The sequence below is a fragment of the Dasypus novemcinctus genome, chromosome 5 (assembly GCF_030445035.2).
Source record: "Dasypus novemcinctus isolate mDasNov1 chromosome 5, mDasNov1.1.hap2, whole genome shotgun sequence".
NCBI lineage: Eukaryota > Metazoa > Chordata > Mammalia > Cingulata > Dasypodidae > Dasypus > Dasypus novemcinctus.
In genome coordinates this window covers 162,847,888-162,870,335 of record NC_080677.1, presented here as the reverse complement: position 1 = coordinate 162,870,335, position 22,448 = coordinate 162,847,888, and the positions used below count along the sequence as shown (strand labels likewise).

The 22,448-nt window shown below is 38.9% G+C and overlaps 1 protein-coding gene across 12 annotated transcripts in view; it reads left to right on the top strand.

Annotated features, from left to right (window-relative positions):
- The window catches only part of MLLT10 (MLLT10 histone lysine methyltransferase DOT1L cofactor), a 215,788-nt gene that overhangs the window by 96,191 nt on the left and 97,149 nt on the right, over positions 1-22,448 (top strand). For 6 of the 12 annotated variants that reach the window (XM_071215499.1, XM_071215498.1, XM_071215497.1 and 3 more), the window contains 3 exons: positions 3,372-3,475; positions 5,926-6,019; positions 7,861-7,956. In XM_071215499.1, the coding sequence (XP_071071600.1) occupies positions 3,372-3,475; positions 5,926-6,019; positions 7,861-7,956 (294 nt within the window). The remainder of the gene's footprint in view (positions 1-3,371; positions 3,476-5,925; positions 6,020-7,860; positions 7,957-22,448) is intronic. The other 6 variants (XM_058297876.2, XM_058297875.2, XM_058297874.2 and 3 more) reach the window with 1 other exon arrangement.

Sequence of the window (22,448 nt, the reverse complement as noted above, 5' to 3'; positions counted from 1 at the left end):
TAAATATAATAATATAAAAATATAATATATAAAAAATATATATAATATATATAAAAAATATAATAATATAAAAATAATAAAGAAATAATCTTTAAAAAAATCCTCAGTTTAAACCTTTTCTTCTTGATCCAATAGCTATTTAGCAAGAGTTTAAAAAATACCACATAACTTTTTGTTTTCTTCTTTTTGGCTTCATGTGTTTTGGGGCTCTGTTGTTAGGTGCATATATGTTTGTAATTGTTATGTCTTCTTGATGGATTGACCTTTTTATTATAAAATGTCCTTTATTTCCAGTAACAGATTTGTTTTAAAGTTTATTTTATCTTATATAATGGTTGCCATTCCAGCTTTCTTATTTTTGCTGTTTGCTTGGTATATCTCTTTCATCCATTTACTTTCAGCCTGTTTCTATGTTTAACTTTAAAGTGTCCTTCGGTAGTCAGCATATACTTGGAATTTTTCTTTTTTAGTCCAGGTTGACAGCTTATGCCTTTTGAATGGATTGCTTAATCTATTCACATTTGATATTTTCATTGATATGGTTGCATTATGCTTGTCTTTCTACTTTTTCTGTTCCCTCAGTCTCATGACTACTTTGTTCCTCTATTCCTCTTTTATACCACCTACTTTTATCTTAAGTGGATGTTGTCTAGTGTAATATTTTCATTTCTTGCATGAATTTTAAACTTTTTTTAGGGGGGGACTATCTTAATGGTTGCGCTATGGCTTACAATATACAAATTATGTTTTCAGAATCAACCTAATTCCCATAAGGTAATGGAAAATTTGCTAACATAGATCCATTCCATGTCCCCTTTTTTGTGTTATTTTTGTTATACATAATATGTCTATATATGTTAAAATACTTTTTTTGTGTTATTTTTGTGTTATTTTTTTGTGTTATTTTTGTTATACATAATATGTCTATATATGTTAAAATACTATATATGTTAAAATAATATGTCTATATATGTTAAAATAAGCATTGTAAAATGCTTTATATAATGCTCTTTTTTAAAAAAATATTTATTTTATTTATTTCACTCTCCTTCCTTCCGTTGTCTGCTCTCTGTGTCCATTCACTGTGCGATCTTCTGAGTCTGCTTGTATTATCCAGTGGCACAGGGAAACTGCGCCTCTTTTGTTTTGTCATCTTGCTGCATCAGCTCTCTGGGTGTGGGCGGGCTGCGCTTTTTCCACGTGGGGTGGCTCTCCTTGTGGGGCGCACACCTTGCACATGGGGCACCCCTACGCGAGGGACACCCCTGCGTGGCATCGCCCTCCTTGCGTGCTGCAGCACTGTGTGTGGGCCAGCTCACCTCATGGGTAGGAGGCCCTGGGGATGGAACCCTGGACCCTCCATATGTTAGACGGACACACTCTATCAGTTGAGTCATGTCCGCTTCCCAAATCCTATGTCTTTTAAAGAAGCTAAGAGGAGATCACAAATATATTTATGGAGTTGTGTGTGTGCATGCGCACACTTCTGTTTACCATTTTTGTTCCTCTTCATTTCTCTCTAGGGGTTTGGTTTACCTAGTTTTTTCCTTGCTACAATCTAGCTTTATTCCTACCCTCTTCCATTGTATAGTTATTGTAAATGATACTTTATTCCTGTATTATAGTCCCAACTATGTAATTTTATACTGTTGTTTTATGTGATTGCTTTTTAAATTAATAAAGTCCTCTTGGCCATGCCTGCCTGGAATATTTGCAGTAATAGGACTGTAGGTAATGAGAGACACTGGTGGCCTGTCCTTCCAGGGGCAAAATTTTTGCTCTGGACTAGGAATGTGGCTGGGCAGGGGGTGGTGGCAGGACAGAGAGCCCTCATTCTCTTGGCTGTACTCACCCAGAGTTAGACTGCCATCACGTGGAGCCGAGGGCATGGGGAGACGGAAGCAAGTCGTGGCTCAGATGCTGCGTGCTCTTATTGTTTGTTTTAACAGTCCCCTCCCCCAAGATGGCTTCCTCTTCTGTTTTGCTCATTGTTTTTGGTTGTTTTTTCTCCAGGAGGCATCAGGAACTGAGCCTGCGGACCTCTCATGTGGGAGGTGGATATTCAACTGCTTGAGCCATATCTACTCCCTACTTGTTTTTTGCTTTTCCTTGTTTTTCTGCTCGTCTTCGCCCGTTGTTGTCTACTCATTGTTTATGCTTGATTTCTGCTCATTGTCTGTTTGTTGTTTGGCTTTAGGAGGCACCAGAAGCCAAGCCCAGGACCTCCTTTGTTGGAGGCAGGTGCTCAGTTGCATAAACCACATCTGCTCCTTGTTCTCACTGTTTTTAAAACTGAGATTTAGTAGGTTTTTGCAAGTAAATTTTTCTTCATTGACTGTATGTCCTTGAGACAATTTCCAGAGTCTTTAGAGATTTTTTTTTTAATTTATTTTTTTTAATCCTCCCCTTTGCAGTTTTTTTTGTGTGCTGTCTGCTCTCTGTGTCCATTCGCTGTATGTTCTTCTGTGTTTGTATTTTTTATTTCCCTTCCCCCCTTGTGGCTTGCTTGCTGTCTGCTCTCTGCATCCATTCCCTGCGGGCTCTTTTGTGTTCTCGCTTGTCTCCCTTCTTTTTGTCACATCACCTTGCTGAGTCTGCTGTCTGTGGCACTTGGGCTGGGCGGCTCTCCGCAGCGTGCAGGCGAGCCTGTCTGTACATGGAGGCCCCGGGACACGAACCAGGGCCTCTCATGTGGTAGACAGGAGCTCATCTGATTGATCCACAGCTGCTTCCCAGGGATTATTTTTCACTTGTTAAATGTCCTAATATCCGATTGACTTTGTATACTTCCTGAAATTTCTCAGGGCTTCTCTCTCTTTCCCTCTCCCTCTCTCTCTCTCTCCCTCTCCCCACCCCCTCTCTCCCACCCCTAGCTTTTCAGGGTTGTGGGGCCCAGTGACTGTAGACAGTTTGTGTGGTCTGTACTTTGCTCACTCACGTAGGGCTGTCCTGGATGCATAAGCAGGATTCCCTGTTTCAGAACCCCTTGAGCAGACAAACTTCTCTTTCATGCTCTTCTTAGAGGAGTTGGCCGCCATCTTGGGGAGGAGGTTTGAGGAAAGAGGTGCAGTAGACAGAATCCTGCTTGGCCTCAGTATCTATGAAGAGTCTAACTTGCAGGGTTTTTCAGTTTAAGGCCAGTGCCTTCAAGAATTGTTACTTAGGACTATTACCTGTGTGTTCCTTGTTTGTTCAGTTTTGTATTGTTTGCAAAAATTAGATTACTGACAGAAAAAAGGAATTCATTTTTTGAACCAAAGTAGGTAAGATCATGAGCCTGAATTGATTTCTGAAAGTGATTATAAATTCAGATTCATATTAAGCCCTTGCATGGTGTTTGTTTAGTTTTTGTTTTATTTCTCTGTCCTAAGACTTGCTACATTTGCGATGAACAAGGAAGAGAAAGCAAAGCAGCAACTGGTGCTTGCATGACATGTAACAAGCATGGATGTCGACAGGCTTTCCATGTGACATGGTAAGTGTGCTTCCAACATTCTACAGAAATGCGATTGACGCATACCTGGGTAACAATGTGAGTTGAAGACATAAGTACCCAAATATTACTTGTGATTTTTTTTTGTATGGTCAAGCAAGTAAAGAGTTTACTATGAAACAAGAAAAGAGTACACACCCAGGACATGGGTGTGGGCATGGTCCAGGGAGGAGATGTGCCTTACCATAAATTGTATTGGGCTAGTGTTTATGTAAAGATTTACTTTTCTGTAATAAAAATGATCTATTAAGTCACCAAAGTGAATTGCAATCTTTGGGCCCAGTTCAAATCTCTTGTTCTCTGTAAACTTTAGTTTTATGTCAAATATATATTGCTTACCTATCTTTTGATTTGTTATTACTATTAAGTGAGTGGATGTAAGTAAACATAGAATGGGAATCAGCATTCAGATGAATAATAACACTAGTTCACCTTCTGTGTCTCTGGGAAAAAAGCAGTCATAGTCACTTTGAGTATCATAGTGACTGCTTCTCAAACATTTAGAATATTTTTCCCCTTACAATTTCAAGGGCAGAAAATTAAACAAGAAAATCATCTATTTAATAGAAAACAGTTAAAAACTAAAAGTTTGGAAAAAATCCATGCACTTACTAATTTTAAGAATCAGGCTGTAACTAGCGACTAATCCAGGTGCATCCTCATTTTCTGAGCTTTTAGTGTTTGGCTTTTTAAAGTACGTTTTAGAGTATTTCTGAGGAATGGAAAAATCAAAATTTTTATAAATTCTTCATGCTGTATTTCATTTTCCTTTTTTTTGGGTACGAAGATATATGCTAATTCTTTTTTTTTTAACTTTAACTTCTTTTATTTTATTTTTATTTTTTTAATTCATTTAAAAAATATTACATTATGCTAATTCTGTATTTCTGAAATGTTAAAAAATGAAAGGTCAAGTTGACAAGATGATGAGTATACTTTCCATCTTTTTTTAAAATATGAAAATCATAACTTTAAGTGTCAATTCCATTTCTTCCACTGAAAAGCACAACTTATTTTGTCTTGCCTACTGTGCTATGATATGAAGTTGCAAATTTAGTTCTGGATGAATTTGTTTTTCCTCTAAACAGTGTGTAGTCTTCATTCATGGGGTAAATATCATCATGTCATTTCAGCCCTGTGGAGACGTTAGGTATGGCCTTTCTAGGTGCACTTGTGAGACAGATTGAAAAAATAAAATCCAGTGTTAGTTATGAAGAAACAAGAATTTATCTTAAAGAAACCTTAATGTCTATTTGGTGATGTAAATGTGCATGATTATTCATTCTTGAAAGAGATGAATTAAAGTTCATTTTAGGAGGTACTGAGGATTGAACCTGGGAACTCATACATGGTCAGCAGGCCCTTAACCAGTGATCTACACCCACTCCCCAAGAGTTGATTTTAAGCCATAAATGTAAGATAGTATTAAAAAGATATCAGGGGGAAGTGGCTCAATCAGTTGGGCTCCTGTCTACCCTATGGGAGACCCTGGGTTCATGTCCCGAGGTCTCCTTCTGAAGACAGGCTTGCCCGCGTGTGATGGAGAGCCGCTGGCCCACAAGTGCCATGGAGTGCCCGGCTTGCATGCCGCTGAGAGCCGAATCAGCAAGGTGATGCAACAAAAAGGGAGACAAGTAAAAACACAGAAGAGTGCGCAGCGAATGGACACAGAGAACAGACAACAAGGAAGCCGCAAGGGGGGGGGGAATAAATAAAAATAAATACAGATACACAGAAGAATGCACAGCAAATAGACACAGAGAGCAGACAGTAAGCAAGCCACAAGGAGGCAGGAATGAAAAAAAAAGATATCAGGGAAGCGAATTTGCTTCAAGCAGTTGGGCTCCTGTCTACCATATAGGAGGTCCAGGGTTCGATGTCCAGGGCCTCCTGGTGAAGGCAAGCTGGCCTGTGTGTCAAGGTGGCCCACACAGAGTGCTAGCCTGTGCGGAGTGCTGGCCTGTGTGGAGAACTGCCCTGTGCAGGAGTGCTGGCCCATGTGAAGAGCTGGCACAGTAAGATGACACAACAAAAAGAGACACAGAGAATAAAAGACACAGCAGATCAGGGAGTTGAGGTGGCACAAGAGAATGACTGCCTCTTTTCCCACTCCAGAAGGTCCCAGGATCGGTTCCTGGAGCCACCTAATGAGAATACAGGCAGGCACAGAAGAACACACAGCGAATGGACAGAGAGAGCAGATAATGGAGGGAAGAGGGGGAGAAATAAATAAATTTTTTAAAAATCTTAAAAAAAAAAAAAAGACATCAGTTGCAGGGTGGGGTGAAATGTACTTAGTCACAGCTAGAACAAAGCTCTTTTTCTTTTGGTTTTAGGAATAGAGTTTATTACAAATCTTAAGTTTGGAAGTGAACTTTGTTTATATATAGTATGGTTTGAATTTTTATTGTACACTCGGCTTTTATTTTCAGTGCTCAGTTTGCCGGACTCCTTTGTGAAGAAGAAGGGAATGGTGCCGATAATGTCCAATACTGTGGTTACTGTAAATACCATTTTAGTAAGCTGGTAAGGCCTTGTCTTGAATTTAATATGAAAATGATAATAATTAGTTTAGACTATAGAATGATCCTGTTTCGTAAAAAAGGCAAAATTACAAATCCTTTTTCCCTTGATTTTTGCTTGAAATTAAGTTTGCTTAGCATGGTCTTTATTAGATATTAATTATGATCTACAAGATTTTAAATTGCTTGAATTCATTTTATAAAGGTGACTTCTAAAATACGTATAATATATACTTAATAGTAGTAAATATTGTATGCTGATATACTTTAATGGATAAAATAGATTTGTAAAGAACTCTTCAGACTGTAATGACTTTCAGTTAATTTGACTTTTGATATCTGATTATACATTTTGTGATTCTTCTGTCAGTTGTTTCTCATCTTAACTTTTCTGCTTCATTACTATTATCTATTTTATTTTTCACTTATTTATTTTCATGTTTACTCACTAGGAAACAGCAAAATTGAAATAGGGCTGTTTTGTAGCTTCTTGTTTAAAGACCTTGAAAAAATATATTAAAAAAAAATTAACTGAGGAATTTCTTTTGGTTTGATGGGTTTTGACTGTCACACACAAACGTGGATGATTGCGGTAGTAGCTTTGATTGACTGTTGCATATCTTTGTCCATGTTCCTTTGAACAATCAATATTTCTTTAATATCCCTAGGATTTCTTCTCAGTTGTAAATGATATGGATTTGATCAAGAAGGTTTTAGGCTTGTTTTTCTTCACAGTTTTATTTTTTTAATTGTTACCTTTGCCTTGTGGATCTTTTTTATCTTTTTAAATAAATAATATCATTAGGGACCTCCAATATTCTGGTCCATGCATATGAAATACTTTGGAGTATGTATATACAATTTGATGTTTAAGGCTTTGATATATTTTAGTGACTAACAACAACTATTGAAATAGTTTAAAATTTTGAGGTTTTAAAATTGGGAGTTTGCTTCCTGGATGTTAAAAGCATACTGGAGTCTTCATTTTCTAAATGAGAGGTGATATAGATTAAATATAGAAACATTGAAATGAAATTTGAAGTTCGTGCAAATTGCTAGATATTGACATGTTCTTTTCCCATTTGCTGATTTTGGAGAAAAAGTTTAATAGTTTAATAAGATTGTATAAGTACTACACATGCAAGGAAATTTGAATGCATTATCGTTTTTGTCTAGTTTAAACCAATTGGGTATGGTACGCCAACATTTATGCACTCCAAGTAACTGTCATATTCATACTTTATCAGGCAACAGTGTAATCATTTTAAACACAAATATGCATAAGGCTTTTTAATAATGCTTTGTAAAATGCACGGGTCTAATACTGACATTTCCTGTAATTTTTTTCTTAATGAAGTGCAGACATACCAGTTTTTAGAAAACTGTATGCTGTAATACTGAAAGTATGAGATTGAAAGGCTTCTTGCTTTTCCTAGTGGCATGAAGTAACTCTTCAAATATTTACTTTTCTATACTTCTAATCTTGGCATCCTTCTTTAAGATGGCATTCTCTCTTTTGGTTAAAACTTGTTTTTAAAGCAGATATTGCAACCATGTTGTCATTTATTTGAAAATAGAAAGTCCCTTTTCACACATTTTAATAAATGTACAAAAATATGGCATTAATGTTAAATGTAGGGTTAGATTTTCTAATTTTATAATGCATTGGGTAATATTTGAATGGTGTCTAAATTAGATTATATAGTTTGAAATAGTGGGATTTTTTTCCCCCCTTAGTAGACATTTTTATATATGTCACATTTAATTGGTTTAAACCTAACATAAAGATTCTTTTAAAAAATTTTATATACATATACATATATGTATATATATTTTCTTTTTTAGAAAAAGAGCAAACGGGGATCTAATAGGTCATATGATCAAAGTTTAAGTGATTCTTCCTCTCACTCTCAGGATAAACATCATGAGAAAGAGAAAAAAGTAAGTGGATTTGTTGTTGCTAAATATGTAGCACATCTACTTAATACATTTTTTTTTCTTTTTTAGTTGAAATTTAGTTCTTAGTAGCTCAATGGAGACATGAAATACAGAAAATTTTTTACAATAAAGGATATTAAGGAATAGGTGAAAAATAATGCCATATTTGTGAATATGGTTCTATCCATTTCATCTGAAAATCTGAAATACAGCTTGATTGGAAGCATGTTGCCACTGTGCCCATCTTGAAAAACCTTTAGCAAGAATAGTTTGTTGATGTATGTTGTTAACTCAGTGTCCCTTCACAAGTAAGTAAGTACCTCATGAACTTTTTTATTCTATAATAGAATAATTTGAAGTTCTGTCTCTTCTAGGCTGTTTTTATCAGTGTAGCTAATAATGGTTTATTGTTTCTTATGGCCAAATGTTATGCCATTTGTTTGAGAATGTTTTGTCTTTCATTAAAAACGCTAAAAGCTTGCCTAAATACTAATCTGTTTTCTTCTGACTAACCTGTTTTCTGTTTACATTTTTAAATTTACTCTCAGGGATATAATTAATTTTTAATAAGCTAAAATTAAGTACTGTTGAATCTCATAATTAGTATATCATTCTTGAAGATTATATTTCCAGTATAGGAAAAGAATGCTGCTATGATTTGTTTTTAAAGAAGTGAGGATGCAAAGGACATCTTGGAGTAGAATGGAATGTTATTCTTAAACAGTTTTGAAAATATAAACTACTTTTGAAAATATTTCTGTGTATCTTCTTTAAACAGTAGATCATTTAACATTTCCACTTTTGTGAATGCTTGGGATTTGGGAAGGTGATTGAAAAGCTAATGTATAGTCATTTTAAATCATACTCAATTTGGATTTATATTTCCCCCTTTTTTCAAGGTAAACCTTTTTAAAACTTAAATATTTAGTTTTGAGATTAAATATTCTGATTATGGGTGAAATATTGATTATAACTTTATGTTCAACTTTAGGGCACCTTTTTGGGTTTATGTTTTTCTGTTATTAGATTTCAAGTAGCAAGTATGCATATTCATCTTGGTGTCTGTGATTAAGTGATAATGGTGGGATTATATCTTGCAGTCTATTATTTGGATTGCTAAATAGAAAAATGGAAGAGTGTTTTTTTTTTTTTTAACTTTCAATTTTGAACTTAGAGGATAATTGTAAAAGTAAGACAAATCCATATAGAGAACTCTAACATTAGCCCCCGTACCCTGATCTACCAGTTTTTAACACTTTGCCACCTTTGCCATTCTGTTTTCTTTCTTTCCTTCCCACCTCCCTCCCTCCCATCTGAACATTTGCAAATAGGTTGCACACATTCTCCTTGAAAACATAATACTTACATGAACATTTTCTGTGACCATGGATATTCACTTACATAATCACCCTACGTAGTTATCCAGCTCAAGGAATTTAACATAAAAGCTCGGTTATTTTAATTTGTGATTTCAGCAAGAAGTAGGAGTTTTTATTGAGGCTTTTAAAACCAAGACCTAGGGATTTTTATGTAGGGCTCATTGTAAATTGTGCAGAGCGAAGTCTTACCATTGATGGTCTTTTCTTCTGCCCTTTCTTGAAACTTGTCTTGTTTAAAGAAGGTGTTTACTGGATGATGGTATTTTTATTTTTAACATTTTTCCTGTCATGATATTCAGAGGTCAATTATTAAATGTAGTACAGTGTTGCATAGGTATAGTACTGATGACTGTATTTAGTTGTTAATAATATGTTTTTTGCTTTAGGAATGAATTAGATTTTGTATTTTATGATTTTTTTTTTTTGATTGTTGGATATTAGATTTAAAAACATTGGATTTAGTCAGACTTATTTAGCTTTAAGTGTTAGAATTTGGTATTTTCATTAGTAGGTAAATACTATTTGGATATTCTTTTAGCCTGTATTTATAAATGAGGTCTACTGATAACCTATAAAAGATGTGAGGTAAACATAACATAAATTTTTTAGTACTATTTTTGTTAGACTTGTTTGCTTGCCTTGGGAATATTTTGGAAGGGACTTTTATTATGGTATGTTATTAAGTGATTTGGTGGAGACTAAAAGGTGAGGTGATACAGAGCTCCCCGCGCCCCCCCCAATCTCTCTGATGGTTTTCACACCCAGTAGGATTGTCTTGATGTAAATATGCTTAGTGTGTTTATAAAATGTTTATTGAAAGGTCACACTCCTGTATTCAGGTTTTTGTATGTCAAAATACTGTATGTTATAAGCTAAATTTTGGTGATTTTGTTCTTCAGAGTTTGACCCATTCTCTAAATTCTTTCATTTGCCTCTATTTTGGTGCTTATTTTTCTCTTTATATTTAAAAATAATCATATTTTAAATTATAAATAGTGTTGATCAAGAATATTTAATACTGTGTATTGTGCTATCCAAATTATTTAAAAAGAAATAATTTATGAGATATATTCTAATACAATTAAAAATATATAGCTTTTGCTTTTCAGAGAATTTCTGCATGGCTCAAGATATGTTTAACACTGGTTAGGTATTAACTGCGAAATGTAAGAAATAAAAGAAGAAAAGTTAATGCTAAGATATGACTTTGAATTGGGGAATGTTTCTATAGAAATTGAAAAATTTAAAAGGAACCAAAGTACATATTTGAAATGAATTAAATCTATGTGAGCTCTTAACTTGTTGAGAGTTTAATTCATTCACAGTATAGTTTGGATTTATGAATTATTGTTTATGAAGGATATCTTTTAAGATTATTAGTGTTAATCTTCATTCTAAAGTAGAATTTTATTTTCCTTAAGTAACAGTAACGTGAAGAACAGTTGATATGACTGCCATTGAAACCACTGGGAATGTGCTTTTAGTGTGTTCTCTAATAAGGATGTCATCTCTGTTTTCAAAGGTCTCTGTTCATTTTTTTCCCCTCTTTTCATACCTGTTAGAAAGTTTAGAAAGGACCAACTTCCTTTATGCCTCACTCCAATTTGAAGGCTTTAGGAAAATATTCTTCAGAGTTGTGAAGTTGTCTTTCCATGGAGAGTTTAAGTGATTTATCCAAGGTCAATAGCTCATTGTAACTGATGGTGGTGAGGTGAAAAGGGAGTTATATTGACTTTTAAGTCTAGTGTCCATTTATTTACAGAAACGTTGCCCCACATAAGGTGGCGGGGGTAGGGAGAGGCAGTGTAGACCTGGTAACCTGTGATTGTTTTGGGAGGCTTCCAACTTCAGAAAGGATTCTTTTCCAAAGGATAAATTGCAGGTCATTATTTGGAAGTCATTGGATATTTATTCTATTGAGATGATCTTATACCAGTTCATTTGCTCCTCTGACCCAGCTGTTTCCCACTCAGTGTTAATTCCCATCAGTGTTAATTTGTAATGTACCACAAATATGCTACTTGCAAAAAACTTACAGTCAAGGGACCATTATCTGTCTTGTATAGGGCTTATCATTTTGTATTATATAGAAATGCAGTTAATTCCACTTTTTGATGCCAGCAAGCCCTCTGCCCTACTATAGGGAGTGGGGTCCCCTCCTCTTACCTGCCCCTGATTTCAGGCTGTTGTTAACAGCTGGCAACAGATGTAGGAGCTGTTGCCCATATCAGGGCTGTTAGAGTGGCCTGAGACTTGTGGGAGGCAGGCTTTTTGGTTAGTGTTTTATGAACCCCTGGAGTCGACTGGACTTCCCTTTTGTTCAGGGCTCGCCACCTCTTTAAACAGAATTGTGTTCCATTCCTCTATGTGCCGCAGAAGAATAAAACTCTCAAAGAACTTTCATAACTTAATAAAAGTTTTTGACAATGAGACTCTCTTGGCACCCCTTTCCCATTTTTGTATACTTTCATCTTGGAAATCTTGCACTCAGGGTGAAGCTGAAAAAGATTTAACAGAGTACAGTATCAGGAATAGCAGTTTAGAATGCCAGGGTGCAGGCTGGAACTGAACAGTGGTATGCAGTGAATACCAGACCAGTTCCTCAGACCTTATTGTGGCTAGCAGGCATATGGAAGGACTAACTTTTTTTTAAACTTCTGATTTTGTAATAAGAAAAGTTGCAATGGTACTATAAATAATTCTCTACACCATGCACCCAGATTTCCAGAATGTTAACATTTTACCATGTTTGCTTTATCATGTCGCCTCTTTTTCCCCACTTTCTTTCTTCCTCTCTATCTCTGGCACTTTTTCTAAACCATTGGAGTCAATTGCAAATATAATGCTCCTTTAGCCTAAATACTAAATATGTAGTTTTAATAAAAAGTGCAGTTTTCTACATAATTGGAGTACAGTGATCAAAATCAGTAAATTGATTGTTAAAGAACTATTATCGGGAAGTGGACTTGACCCAGTGGATAGGGCGTCCGCCTACCACATGGAAGGTCCGCAGTTCAAACCCCGGGCCTCCTTGACCCTTGTGGAGCTGGCCCATGTGCAGTGCTGATGCGCGCAAGGAGTGCGGTGCCATGCAGGGGTGTCCTCCACATAGGGGAGCCCCACACGCAAGGACTGCGCCTTGTAAGGAGAGCCACCCAGTGTGAAAGAAAGTGCAGTCTGCCCAAGAATGGCGCCGCACATACGGAGAGCTGACACAATAACAAGATGACGCAACAAAAAAAGAAACACACATTCCTGGTGCCACTGATAAGGCTAGAAGTGATCACAGAAGAACACACTGTGAATGGACACAGAGAGCAGACAACTGGGGGGGGGGGCGGAGAAGGGGAGAGAGAGAAATAAAAAATAAAAAATCTTAAAAAAAAATAAAATAAAAGGTGAGACTTAAAAAAAAAAGAACTATTATCTAATCTCCTGATCCCATTCAAGTTTTGTCCACTATGTCCTCTATACCAAAAGAAAGTTTTTGGGGTTTTTTTTCTGGTCCAGGATCTAATCCAGGATCACACATTGCATTTAGTTTTCTTTCTTTAGTCTTCTGTGTCTGGAATCATGCCTTATTCTTTTTTTGTCTTTCTTGATCTTGACATCTCTGAAGCCTTGTTGTTTAGCAGGTTCTCCAAGGCGTGGTATTAGATCTTTCTGTGGTTTTAACAGTGAATTTTACAGCCATACTCTTGTCTTAATCTTCATAGTGTTTTTCTGACCATGGCCTGGATTTCTTCTTTGTCTGGGAGCCATTTCTTAATTTTTGCATTATTTGCTGTCTGCAGAGACTGGGAATTTTCAAAACCAGCAATTCTTGGTTCCTTTTTTTTTTTTTAATCTGGTTGTGTCATCGTCTTTTTGGTGTGTTGCTTTGCCAAGCACCGTGCCTTGCTGCGCGGGGGCCTGCGCCTGTCCACGCAGGTCTGGGATGCTGTTTTTCTGTTTTTATCAGGAGGTCCTGGGGATTGAATCTGGGTGTTCCATATGGTAAATGGGAGCTCAGTTGCTTGAGCCACAGCTGCTTTCCTCTTAGTTCCTTTTTTATCAATAGTACTTTCTTTAGCTTATTTCTCTCTTAAGCAGAAGTCATGCATAATCACTTTTGCAGCGTTGTGCTGCCATACGGGTCAGCCCTCTTTATTGTGGGTGGGGACTCCATAGTGGCCCCTTGAAGCTTAGCTACCACACCCTGGGAATTGGGCAAGTATCCTGTTTCTCATCAAATTTTCACCCACTAGCCCATTGATGATTTTAGCCTGAAATAAGTAGAGGTTGACAAATGGTGATTTTCTAATTCCACCGTTCCTTCTACAGCTGTTAGTTGGCATTCTACTGTAAGTAAGTGCTTCCTCCCCTTCCTTCTCTCTCCTCAGCCTCCTTCCCTCATTTCTTCAGTAGTCAGGAAGAGTCTACAGAGGAAATTAAGAAGTAGCTGTAGATGTAGGAGGAAAGCTGGATGAGATTGGTGTTTGGAAGCCAGGGGAAATGACCATTTCAAAAAGGAGGGGTAGTGCTCATCAGTGTTAGGTGCATATGAAAGGTCAAGTCATTTGAGGCTAAATATATGTCCTTTGGATTTAGTCCTAAGAAAGTTGTTGATGGCCTTTGGGACAAGGGGTTTTCTGGTAGTGGTGAGGGCAGAAGCTAATTGAATTTGGTAGGTGAGCAAACGAGTTGGTAGAATAGTGGAAGTGGATAGCGAGAGTGCTAAGTCTTCTAAGAATCTCTTTTATGAAGAAGGGGAGAGAAATAGGACTGTAGCTGGAGGAAGTGTGAGATTCAGGTCCAGTGGCAGACAAGAGGAACAATACTGTCCAGCTTTGTTTAGTATGGAAAGAAGAAGGAAGCATGTAGGTGAAGAACAGGGTCACCTGGATAATAGGGCAGAGAAAGTAGGTTTGGGCAGAATCCAGTGTGTGGTATTAATACTAGGAAGATTGGGTGTCAGGATGTGTAGGCAGGGCAGGAATGTTGTTTTCTAAAGTGCTTAAAGTAATGGACCGCGGGATCTAGGTTGGGTAATAGATGTAGTGAATCTAGGGAAGGGGGCATCCAGATTTGGAAGGAATGTAGGAGCAAGTATCTGGAGTGAGGCCCAAGCACAAGTGCCCCAGAGGGAGGAGTGCGAATGGATTGCCACATTATGGAGAGAGAGGAAATCTTGACAGCATCCAGGTGTTGGGAGATAACTTCTGAGTCTCTCATGTTTGTGCACATCTGGTGAGCAGAGGCCCTCGCTGCTGCTGCCTTTGTTCCAGACTCTCTTTCCTGTAGCATACAGCCTTAGCCAACGGATACACTGTCCTCCAGAGCAGAGGGGTTTGCTTATAGCTGTAGAAGATGAGAGGGAAGACCTCCTTCTGGAATAAGAGGCAGGTATGTTTACTATCCAGAATTGGGTTCCCGAAGCTCAGGATTCCTCCCCTGTAGCGCAAGCTACTGTGTGTACAAATGCTCCCTGGCCCTCTTTGGGGTCACCCTGTCAGAATTGGGACTCCAGGAATTGACACAAATCCTGATACTGTAGCTACTGCTATTACAGGGAGTAATAAACTATACTTTTGTCCAGCCCAGGAGTTTCATGTCTACTTTCAGCATCATTGAAACTGTGGTGAATTAACTTGTTAGCTTGCGAATAAGGTAAAATCCCAGATGCTTCATAATTTTTGATACCAAGGTGTGGTCATAGGCACCTTAAAGAAAAGCTGGAGTGTAAGCTTTGGAGGTGAGAATGTTCAGAAACTGTGTGGGGTGTCTTCCTAGGATTGGCCGGGTCTGGGTCATACAGCTACCCTTGTGGTGTGGGGTGGGGTTTTTGTCGTTGAAGATCTTCTCAGGTTACCTAAAGGAAAATAACGGGAAGGCAAAAAAGGAGAAAAAGAGATACGTATTAACAATGAACAGAACCAGGCTTTACAACCGTGAATGCCTGGACTCCCCACTTTGTGGGGTATTTTTTTCATGCTTCACTCTGCCCTTTATTTGGAGGTGATAATTATATTTATTTAGAAAGTTAGAGGAATCAGATGTATTACAAATTCAACTTAATTTTTAATATTAGCATTAATGGGGATATTTTGACATAATCTGAAAAGAATGCTTATCCAAACTATCTTATGACTCCTTATTTAGGCAGATTAGTATTGGTGAGAAGAGATTTGTAAAGAGCTTGGGGTTTAGAAGAGAGAGTGATCTTGTCAAAAGAGGATAAACATTCAGTGTGCAGGCAGTTAAATGGCATGTGCATAAAATGGAATTCTGTGGATAACTGAATCAGCTGAGGGTTCACATCTTTATATAATAGAGTTCTTTCTTGTAAGGTTGAAACTGCATGCAATTCAGTTTGGTGTTTGGAATTGTAGTCCTGCTCTCTAGATTCATACAGTAATCATGGAAATCAAGGGATCATAGCCATTGTAATACTACTTTCTAGTAGTAGTACAAATATTTGTATATTTATTATCTATGACAAACTATCTAGTTTAATTTCTTTTTCATAGATGAAGAAATAGGGATATAGATGCCACTATTTCAGAGATTTGAAAAAATGTTTTAGAATATTAAATACGGCAGGCCAAGAAACTTCAAGCTCATTCTTTTATCTAATAATTTTTGGATATAAAATGAAAGACTTAAATATATGGTTATTTATCACTCTTTAGCTATTTATAGTTGCTAAATTTAGAAATGACTTAAATAGATGAAAAGTTTTGACATACCTGTAGAATGGGATAATATATTGTGCCTCAATCTCCTCATCTGCATCAAGGGGATAAAGTTAGTGCTTACCTCATAGGGCTGTTGTGAATGGTAACTGAGCTTATACATGTAAAATGTTCTTGAACATAGTGCATATGTCTCCTCATCTCAAGGTCCTTAACTTATATCTGCAAAGTCCCTTTGCCACATAAAGCCCAACACAGGTTTTGGGAATAAGGATGTGGACAGAAGTACTCTCTGGTGTGCTTATGAATAGGGCCTGTGGGGGTTTTTTTGGTGGGTCTGCATAACAGGCACAGGGAGTGGAGTAACTGCAGCAGCCCAGTGGATGCCTTCAGACTTTTGCTGAGCTGAACCAGCAGTGAGCCAAGGGTTGGCTTCTGTGAATTATGGCCCCCATTGAGCCAGCAGCTGCCACTCTCAGTGTACAGCTGAGATAGACTGCTGGGGCCAGGCCAGTTGGGTTCTTGAATATATCATTTCCATTTGACAAGTGAGGAGTTGGGGGCTTTTCCCACATTAGGTGTCTTAGGCCTGAGAGTCACTGGTCTCCTGTGGGTCAGTCATTCAGTTTTGACAAGAGCCCATAGCGTGCTTTTCAAAAGGGGCACGCTTGGTATCCATGTTGGGTGGGAGTGATGAGTCCAAAGCCTCATCAAGCGCCTCTGGATGGAGACTGCCTCTCTTTGACAGACATTCCAATTGGCAGAGTCATCAGTTACAAAAGTCACGAGGGTTGTGGGGCCCCAAAAGTAGGGGAAAGAAAAGTAGTCAGTTGCTAAGCATAACATTGTCCTAAGTGGCTTAGACTCATCCTTAATCACCTTTGAGTCTGGGAAATGAAGAATGCTACTTTCTCAGGACATGGGAGGTGAATATCCAAAGAAAATCTATGGGGCTCTGTCCACCAGAGGGGGATATATTTGCAAATAGTTTGTTGGGAAGCTAGTATGTTTTGTTTTAACCTTATGCTTCAGATTCTCATTTGATCCAAAGAAGAAATACAAATGGTAAAAAAGCAAATGAAAAAATGTTCAAAATCACTAGCAATTAGGGAAATGCAAATCAAAAGTACAATGATTTATTATTTTACATTTATTAGAATTGCTACTATTAAGAAGTTAGAAAACTGCAGATGTTGGTGAGGATGTGGAGAGATGGGAACACTTATTTATTGTTGGTGAAAGTGTAGAATGGTGCAGTCACTGTGGTGGACTCTCTGGCATTTTCTAAGGAAGTTGAATAAAGACTAGTGATGTGACTTCAGTAGCACTACTGGGTATATACCCGGAGAAATGAGGGCATTAACACTAACAGACATCTCCACATCAGTGTTCATAGCACCTTATTCACAATTGCCAAAAGATGGAAACAACCCTGGTATCCATCAACCAATGAAGGGATAAACAAATTGTGTATACAGACAATGGAATATTACATAGCAGTAAGAAGAAATGAAATCATGAAGCATTTGACAAGATGGATGAACCTGTAGGGCATTATATTGAGTGAAGCAAGCCATACACAAAAGAACAAATCCTGAATGATTGTGCAATTATGAACTAATATTGCTTAAACACATGGAATTAATAATTAGAATATAGGTCATCAGAAAATAGAATGAGGATAGGGAATGGACAGTTGAGGATTATTATGTGCAGAATTGGTATAAAGTTTGTTTGTAAATCTTTGGAAATGAATAATACTGGTGAAAGTACATCACAGTGTTTGGAACTAGCAGACCTATTATATGGATATGATAGTGGTTGAAAGGGAAAGTGTAAGGACATGTATATTACTAAAAGAAAGGTTAAAAATGTAGCATGGGACTGTATAACAATGAAACCTAATGCAACATATGAATATGGGTAATATTGCTGTATTAGCTAAAGGGGTGCTGTTGCAAAATACCAGAAATTGGTTGGTTTTTATAAAGCGTATTTATTTGGGGTAGGAGCTTACAGATACCAGGTCATAAAGCATAAGTTACTTCCCTCACCAAAGTCTATTTGGAGCAAGATGGCTGCCGATGTCTGTGAGAGTTTGAGCTTCCTGGGTTCCTACGTTCCTACATTCCTGCGGCTGGCTTTTCTCTGGGTTCAAGGTTCTTTTCTTCCTGGGGTGGCTTCTCTTTCCTCTGTGAGCTTACTTGCAAGAGCTCCAGCTTAAGTCTTTAGCATCAAACTCCAACATCAAAACTCCAACATCAGAAACCCTCAACTCTGTCCTTTGCCATGTCTTTTATCTGTGAGTCCCCACCCACCAAGGGGCGGGGACTCAACACCCTAATCATAACTTAATCAGTCTCAGGTACAGATCAGTTTACAAACATAATCCAATATTTCTTTTTGGAATTCATCAATAATATAAAACTGCTACAATTGTATATACAAGACTTTTTATAAAATATAAATACAAATAAACCAGAGACATGGAAACAGAGTAGTAGCTATGTATGACTTGGGAAGTATAGAGAGATTGAAAGGTGATGGGTTTTTTGTTTCTATTACTATTGGAATAATGAAAATGCTATAATAATGACTGAAGTAGCAAATGGCCAACTCTGTGATTATAACGAATACCATTGATTGTACGCTTTGGGTGGGTTTATGCTTTATAATATGTATCAATAAATAGATTTGTTGAAAAAAGTTCTTTATTAAGTCCCTGCTATGAAAGACCTTAGAGTAGTTTAAAGACATTTTTTTTAACACCCCCCCCCATGCCATTTCCACCAATTTTTAACATGTTGGCTCCTTTGCCCCTTTTCTTTCTTTATTCTTTCATTTATTCATTTACACTGTTCCGAATGCCCTTTATATGCTATGGCCAGCAATCCTGTGCCCCAGGGAGCCACTTAGTGGCCCTCCCACAGCGTTCTGTAGGAGAGCTTAGTGAACTGCCTTCTACACTTAGGACAAGTCTGGAACAGTGAGTCCCTCTGGCAGTACCAGACAGATGCGCCAGACATCCATGCTCCCAGTATGTGCACCCTGGTTACTTTGCTGCCTCTGGAATCAGGACCAGCAGTTTGCACTGGGAGCATGGGCCAGCTCTGCCTCGAGCTGGTGAGAGGATGGAGGGTCTAGCTGGGGTACCAGGTAGTCCTGCTGCTTTTTATTTTTTTATTTTTTAAAATTTATTCCCCCCACCCCTGCTGTCTGCTTTCTGTGTCCACCTGCTGTGTGCTCTTCTGTGTCTGCTTGCATTCTCACTAGGCGGCTCTGGGAACCAATCCCACTCCGGAGTGGGAGAGAGGCAATCACTCTCTTGCACCACCTCTGTTCCCTGTTCTGCTATGTCCTCTCACCTTCTCTCCTCTGTGTCTCCCATTGTGCCATCCTGCCGCGCCACTTCTCCCTGTCAGCTGACACTCCTGCATGGGGCAGCTCTCCCTTGCAGATGGCATTTCCACGCAGGGTGGCATTCCTGTATAGAATGACATTCCCGCATGGGCCAGCGCTCTGTGTGGATCATCTCACCATGTGGGCCAGCCTGCCCTCGCCAGGAGGCCCTGGGCATTGAACCCTGGACCTCCCATATGGTAGACGGGAGCCCAGTTGGTTGAGCCACATCTGCTTCCCTCCTCCTGCTTTTAAGTGGTCTTTTCCTCAAACCTGCAGTCCTTTAACTGTTTTTTGGACCTTTGAGAAACGTTTCTGCAAGTCTTACTGGTTGTCACAGGGTCTATGGGGCGTGAAACCCTGACACTCCTCACATACCATCATGGTCAGGGTAGGAAACTTGGTGCTCAGAGCAGTTGTGGTGTTTCTTCTGTGTTTAAATTCATTAGGTCTTCCTCCCAGTCCTTTCTACCTTAGCTTCACCTGTGTATTTCTTCATGTTGACTCTAAAATTGGCTGGATTTTATTGTCAACTGGCTTTTTTCAAGAATACTTTCTTAAGATTTTATTGTTTTAGTTCCTTCATGATGAAGAATGTTTCTTGCCTTAATTTTTTAGCCAGATTTAAGCTATGTGTAGTTATATTGGGTTCCATGTTCTTTGCCCTAATAACTTAGGCAATGGGCCTGTAATATTGCTGTGGAGGTGACTGAGGATAGCCCGCCTTCCCCATTCAGTGTTTAGCTAACTTAGTGAGGTAAACCCTGACTTAAACATTTTTTTTTAAAGATTTATTTATTTTTTAATTTATTTCTCTTCCTCCCCGCCCCCCCCGCCCCCCAAGTTGTCTGCTTTCTGTGTCCATTTGCTGTGTGTTCTTCTGCGTCCACTTGTGTTATCTACCGGCACTGGGAAACTGTCTCTTTTTTGTTGCATCATCTTGCTGCATCAGTTCTCTGTGTGTGGCGCCACTACTGGGCGGGCTATGCTTTTTTCACGTGGGCCTGCTCTCCTTGCAGGGTGCACTCCTTGCCTGTGGGACTCCCCTACGCGGGGGCACTCCTGCATGGCATGGCACTTCTTGCATGCGGCATCACTGCACGTGGGCCAGCTCACCACATGGATCAGGAGGCCCTGGGGATGGAACCTTGGACTCTCCATATGGTGGATGGACGCTCTATCAGTTGAGCCATGTCTGCTTCCCAGAAAATCGTGTTCTTAATCTTTATTCCTGTGGGTGCAAATCCAGTGTAAGTAGGACTTTTTTTTTTTTTTTTTAAAAGATTTATTTATTTATTTAATTTCCCCCCCTCCCCTGGTTGTCTGTTCTTGGTGTCTATTTGCTGTGTCTTGTTTCTTTGTCCGCTTCTGTTGTTGTCAGCGGCACGGGAAGTGTGGGCGGCGCCATTCCTGGGCAGGCTGCTCTTTTCTTTTCACGCTGGGCGGCTTTCCTCACGGGGCGCACTCCTTGCGCGTGGGGCTCCCCCACGCGGGGGACACCCTTGCGTGGCACGGCACTCCTTGCGCACATCAGCACTGCGCATGGCCAGCTCCACACGGGTCAAGGAGGCCCAGGGTTTGAACCGCGGACCTCCCATGTGGTAGACGGACGCCCTAACCACTGGGCCAAAGTCCGTTTCCCAAGTAGGACTTTTTGATGAGGTGATGCCAGTTAAAGATGTGGCCTAACTGAATCAAGATAGGTTGTAATCCTATTACTCGAGTCCTTTATAAGCTGAACTAAATTCAGACACACTAAAAGCAATAGGAAGGAGCCAGAAGCCAACAGAATCCATGGAAGCCAGGAGAAGCCGCCATGTACATTGCCATGTGACAGAAAAGTCAAGGACCAAGGATTGCCAGTAGCCAGCCCTAGAAGGCCAGTGTTCTGAGAGAAAGCATCACTTTCTTTTGATTTGCTTTGATTTGCTTTGATTTTGGATTTCCTCTCTCCTCAAAATTGTGAGTCAATAAATGCCTAATGTTTAACCCACTGAATGGTATTTGTTTTAGCAGCCAGGAAATGAAAAGTTTCTATTTTATTTAGTGGTAATGTTTTAGTCTTCAGTTTGTTACTTAGGTTCTGCGATCCCCTTTGACCCTTTTTGTTTTATCATTTTTTCCTGAGCTTTGAACTTATGTTAGTTTTTAGTAGAAAGGGGCAGTTTTGAGAAATAACTTCATGCTTGCTCCTAGGTTGTATTTGCTCCTAGGTTGGGATTTGCTTTGATGCTTGTCATGCCCTATGTGTTCTTTATTTTTTGACTGTAGACTCTTTGCTCTGACACTTCTTTTTATCTTACTCATGCTCAGGAGACTCTTTTTAGACATTTGATCCCTTATAATTTAGGTAATTTCTTGAATCTCTTCCTACCATTTTTGAGGTCATGGTTTGAGGTGTAAACATTTTACCTTATTCTGAAGTCAGAGGGAATGGCAGGGATGCAATATAAAATCTTAGCCAGGGCAATATTATGAATTGAAGTGTGTTCCCCACAAAGACAAGTCCCAACACCCCCCATCCTGTAGATGTGAGCCTTTTTTCATATTTATGTTTTATTTTGAGATTGTATCTTTACTTTTTAAAAAAGTCCGTCCCCCCGCCCCCCCCCCGGCATGGCCCCCTCATCTCTCTGCTCCACTGTTTGCTTGCTGTGCCAGCTGTGTCTGCTTTTCTTTTTAGGAGGTACTGGGAACCAAACCCTGGACCTCCCAAGTGGGAGGCAGGCACCCAACTGCATGAGCCACAGCCACTCCCTGACCCATTTGTTAAAGGGTCTTTGAAGATGCTATTAGTGAAGGTGTGGCCATACCGAGTGAGGGTGGGCCTTAATCCAATGGGATTAGAGTCCTTATAAGCAGAGAAAATTTGGGCAGAGTAGAAGACAGATGGGGAGAGAGACAGCTGTGTGACAGAGGCAGAGATACTACTTAGGGGTGGCTGGTGAGCCACCACCAGAATACTACAGACTTCAGAGAAAGCGTGATCCTGCCAAAACCTTGGTTCTGGAGTTCTAGCCTTTGAAACTGTGACCTGATACAT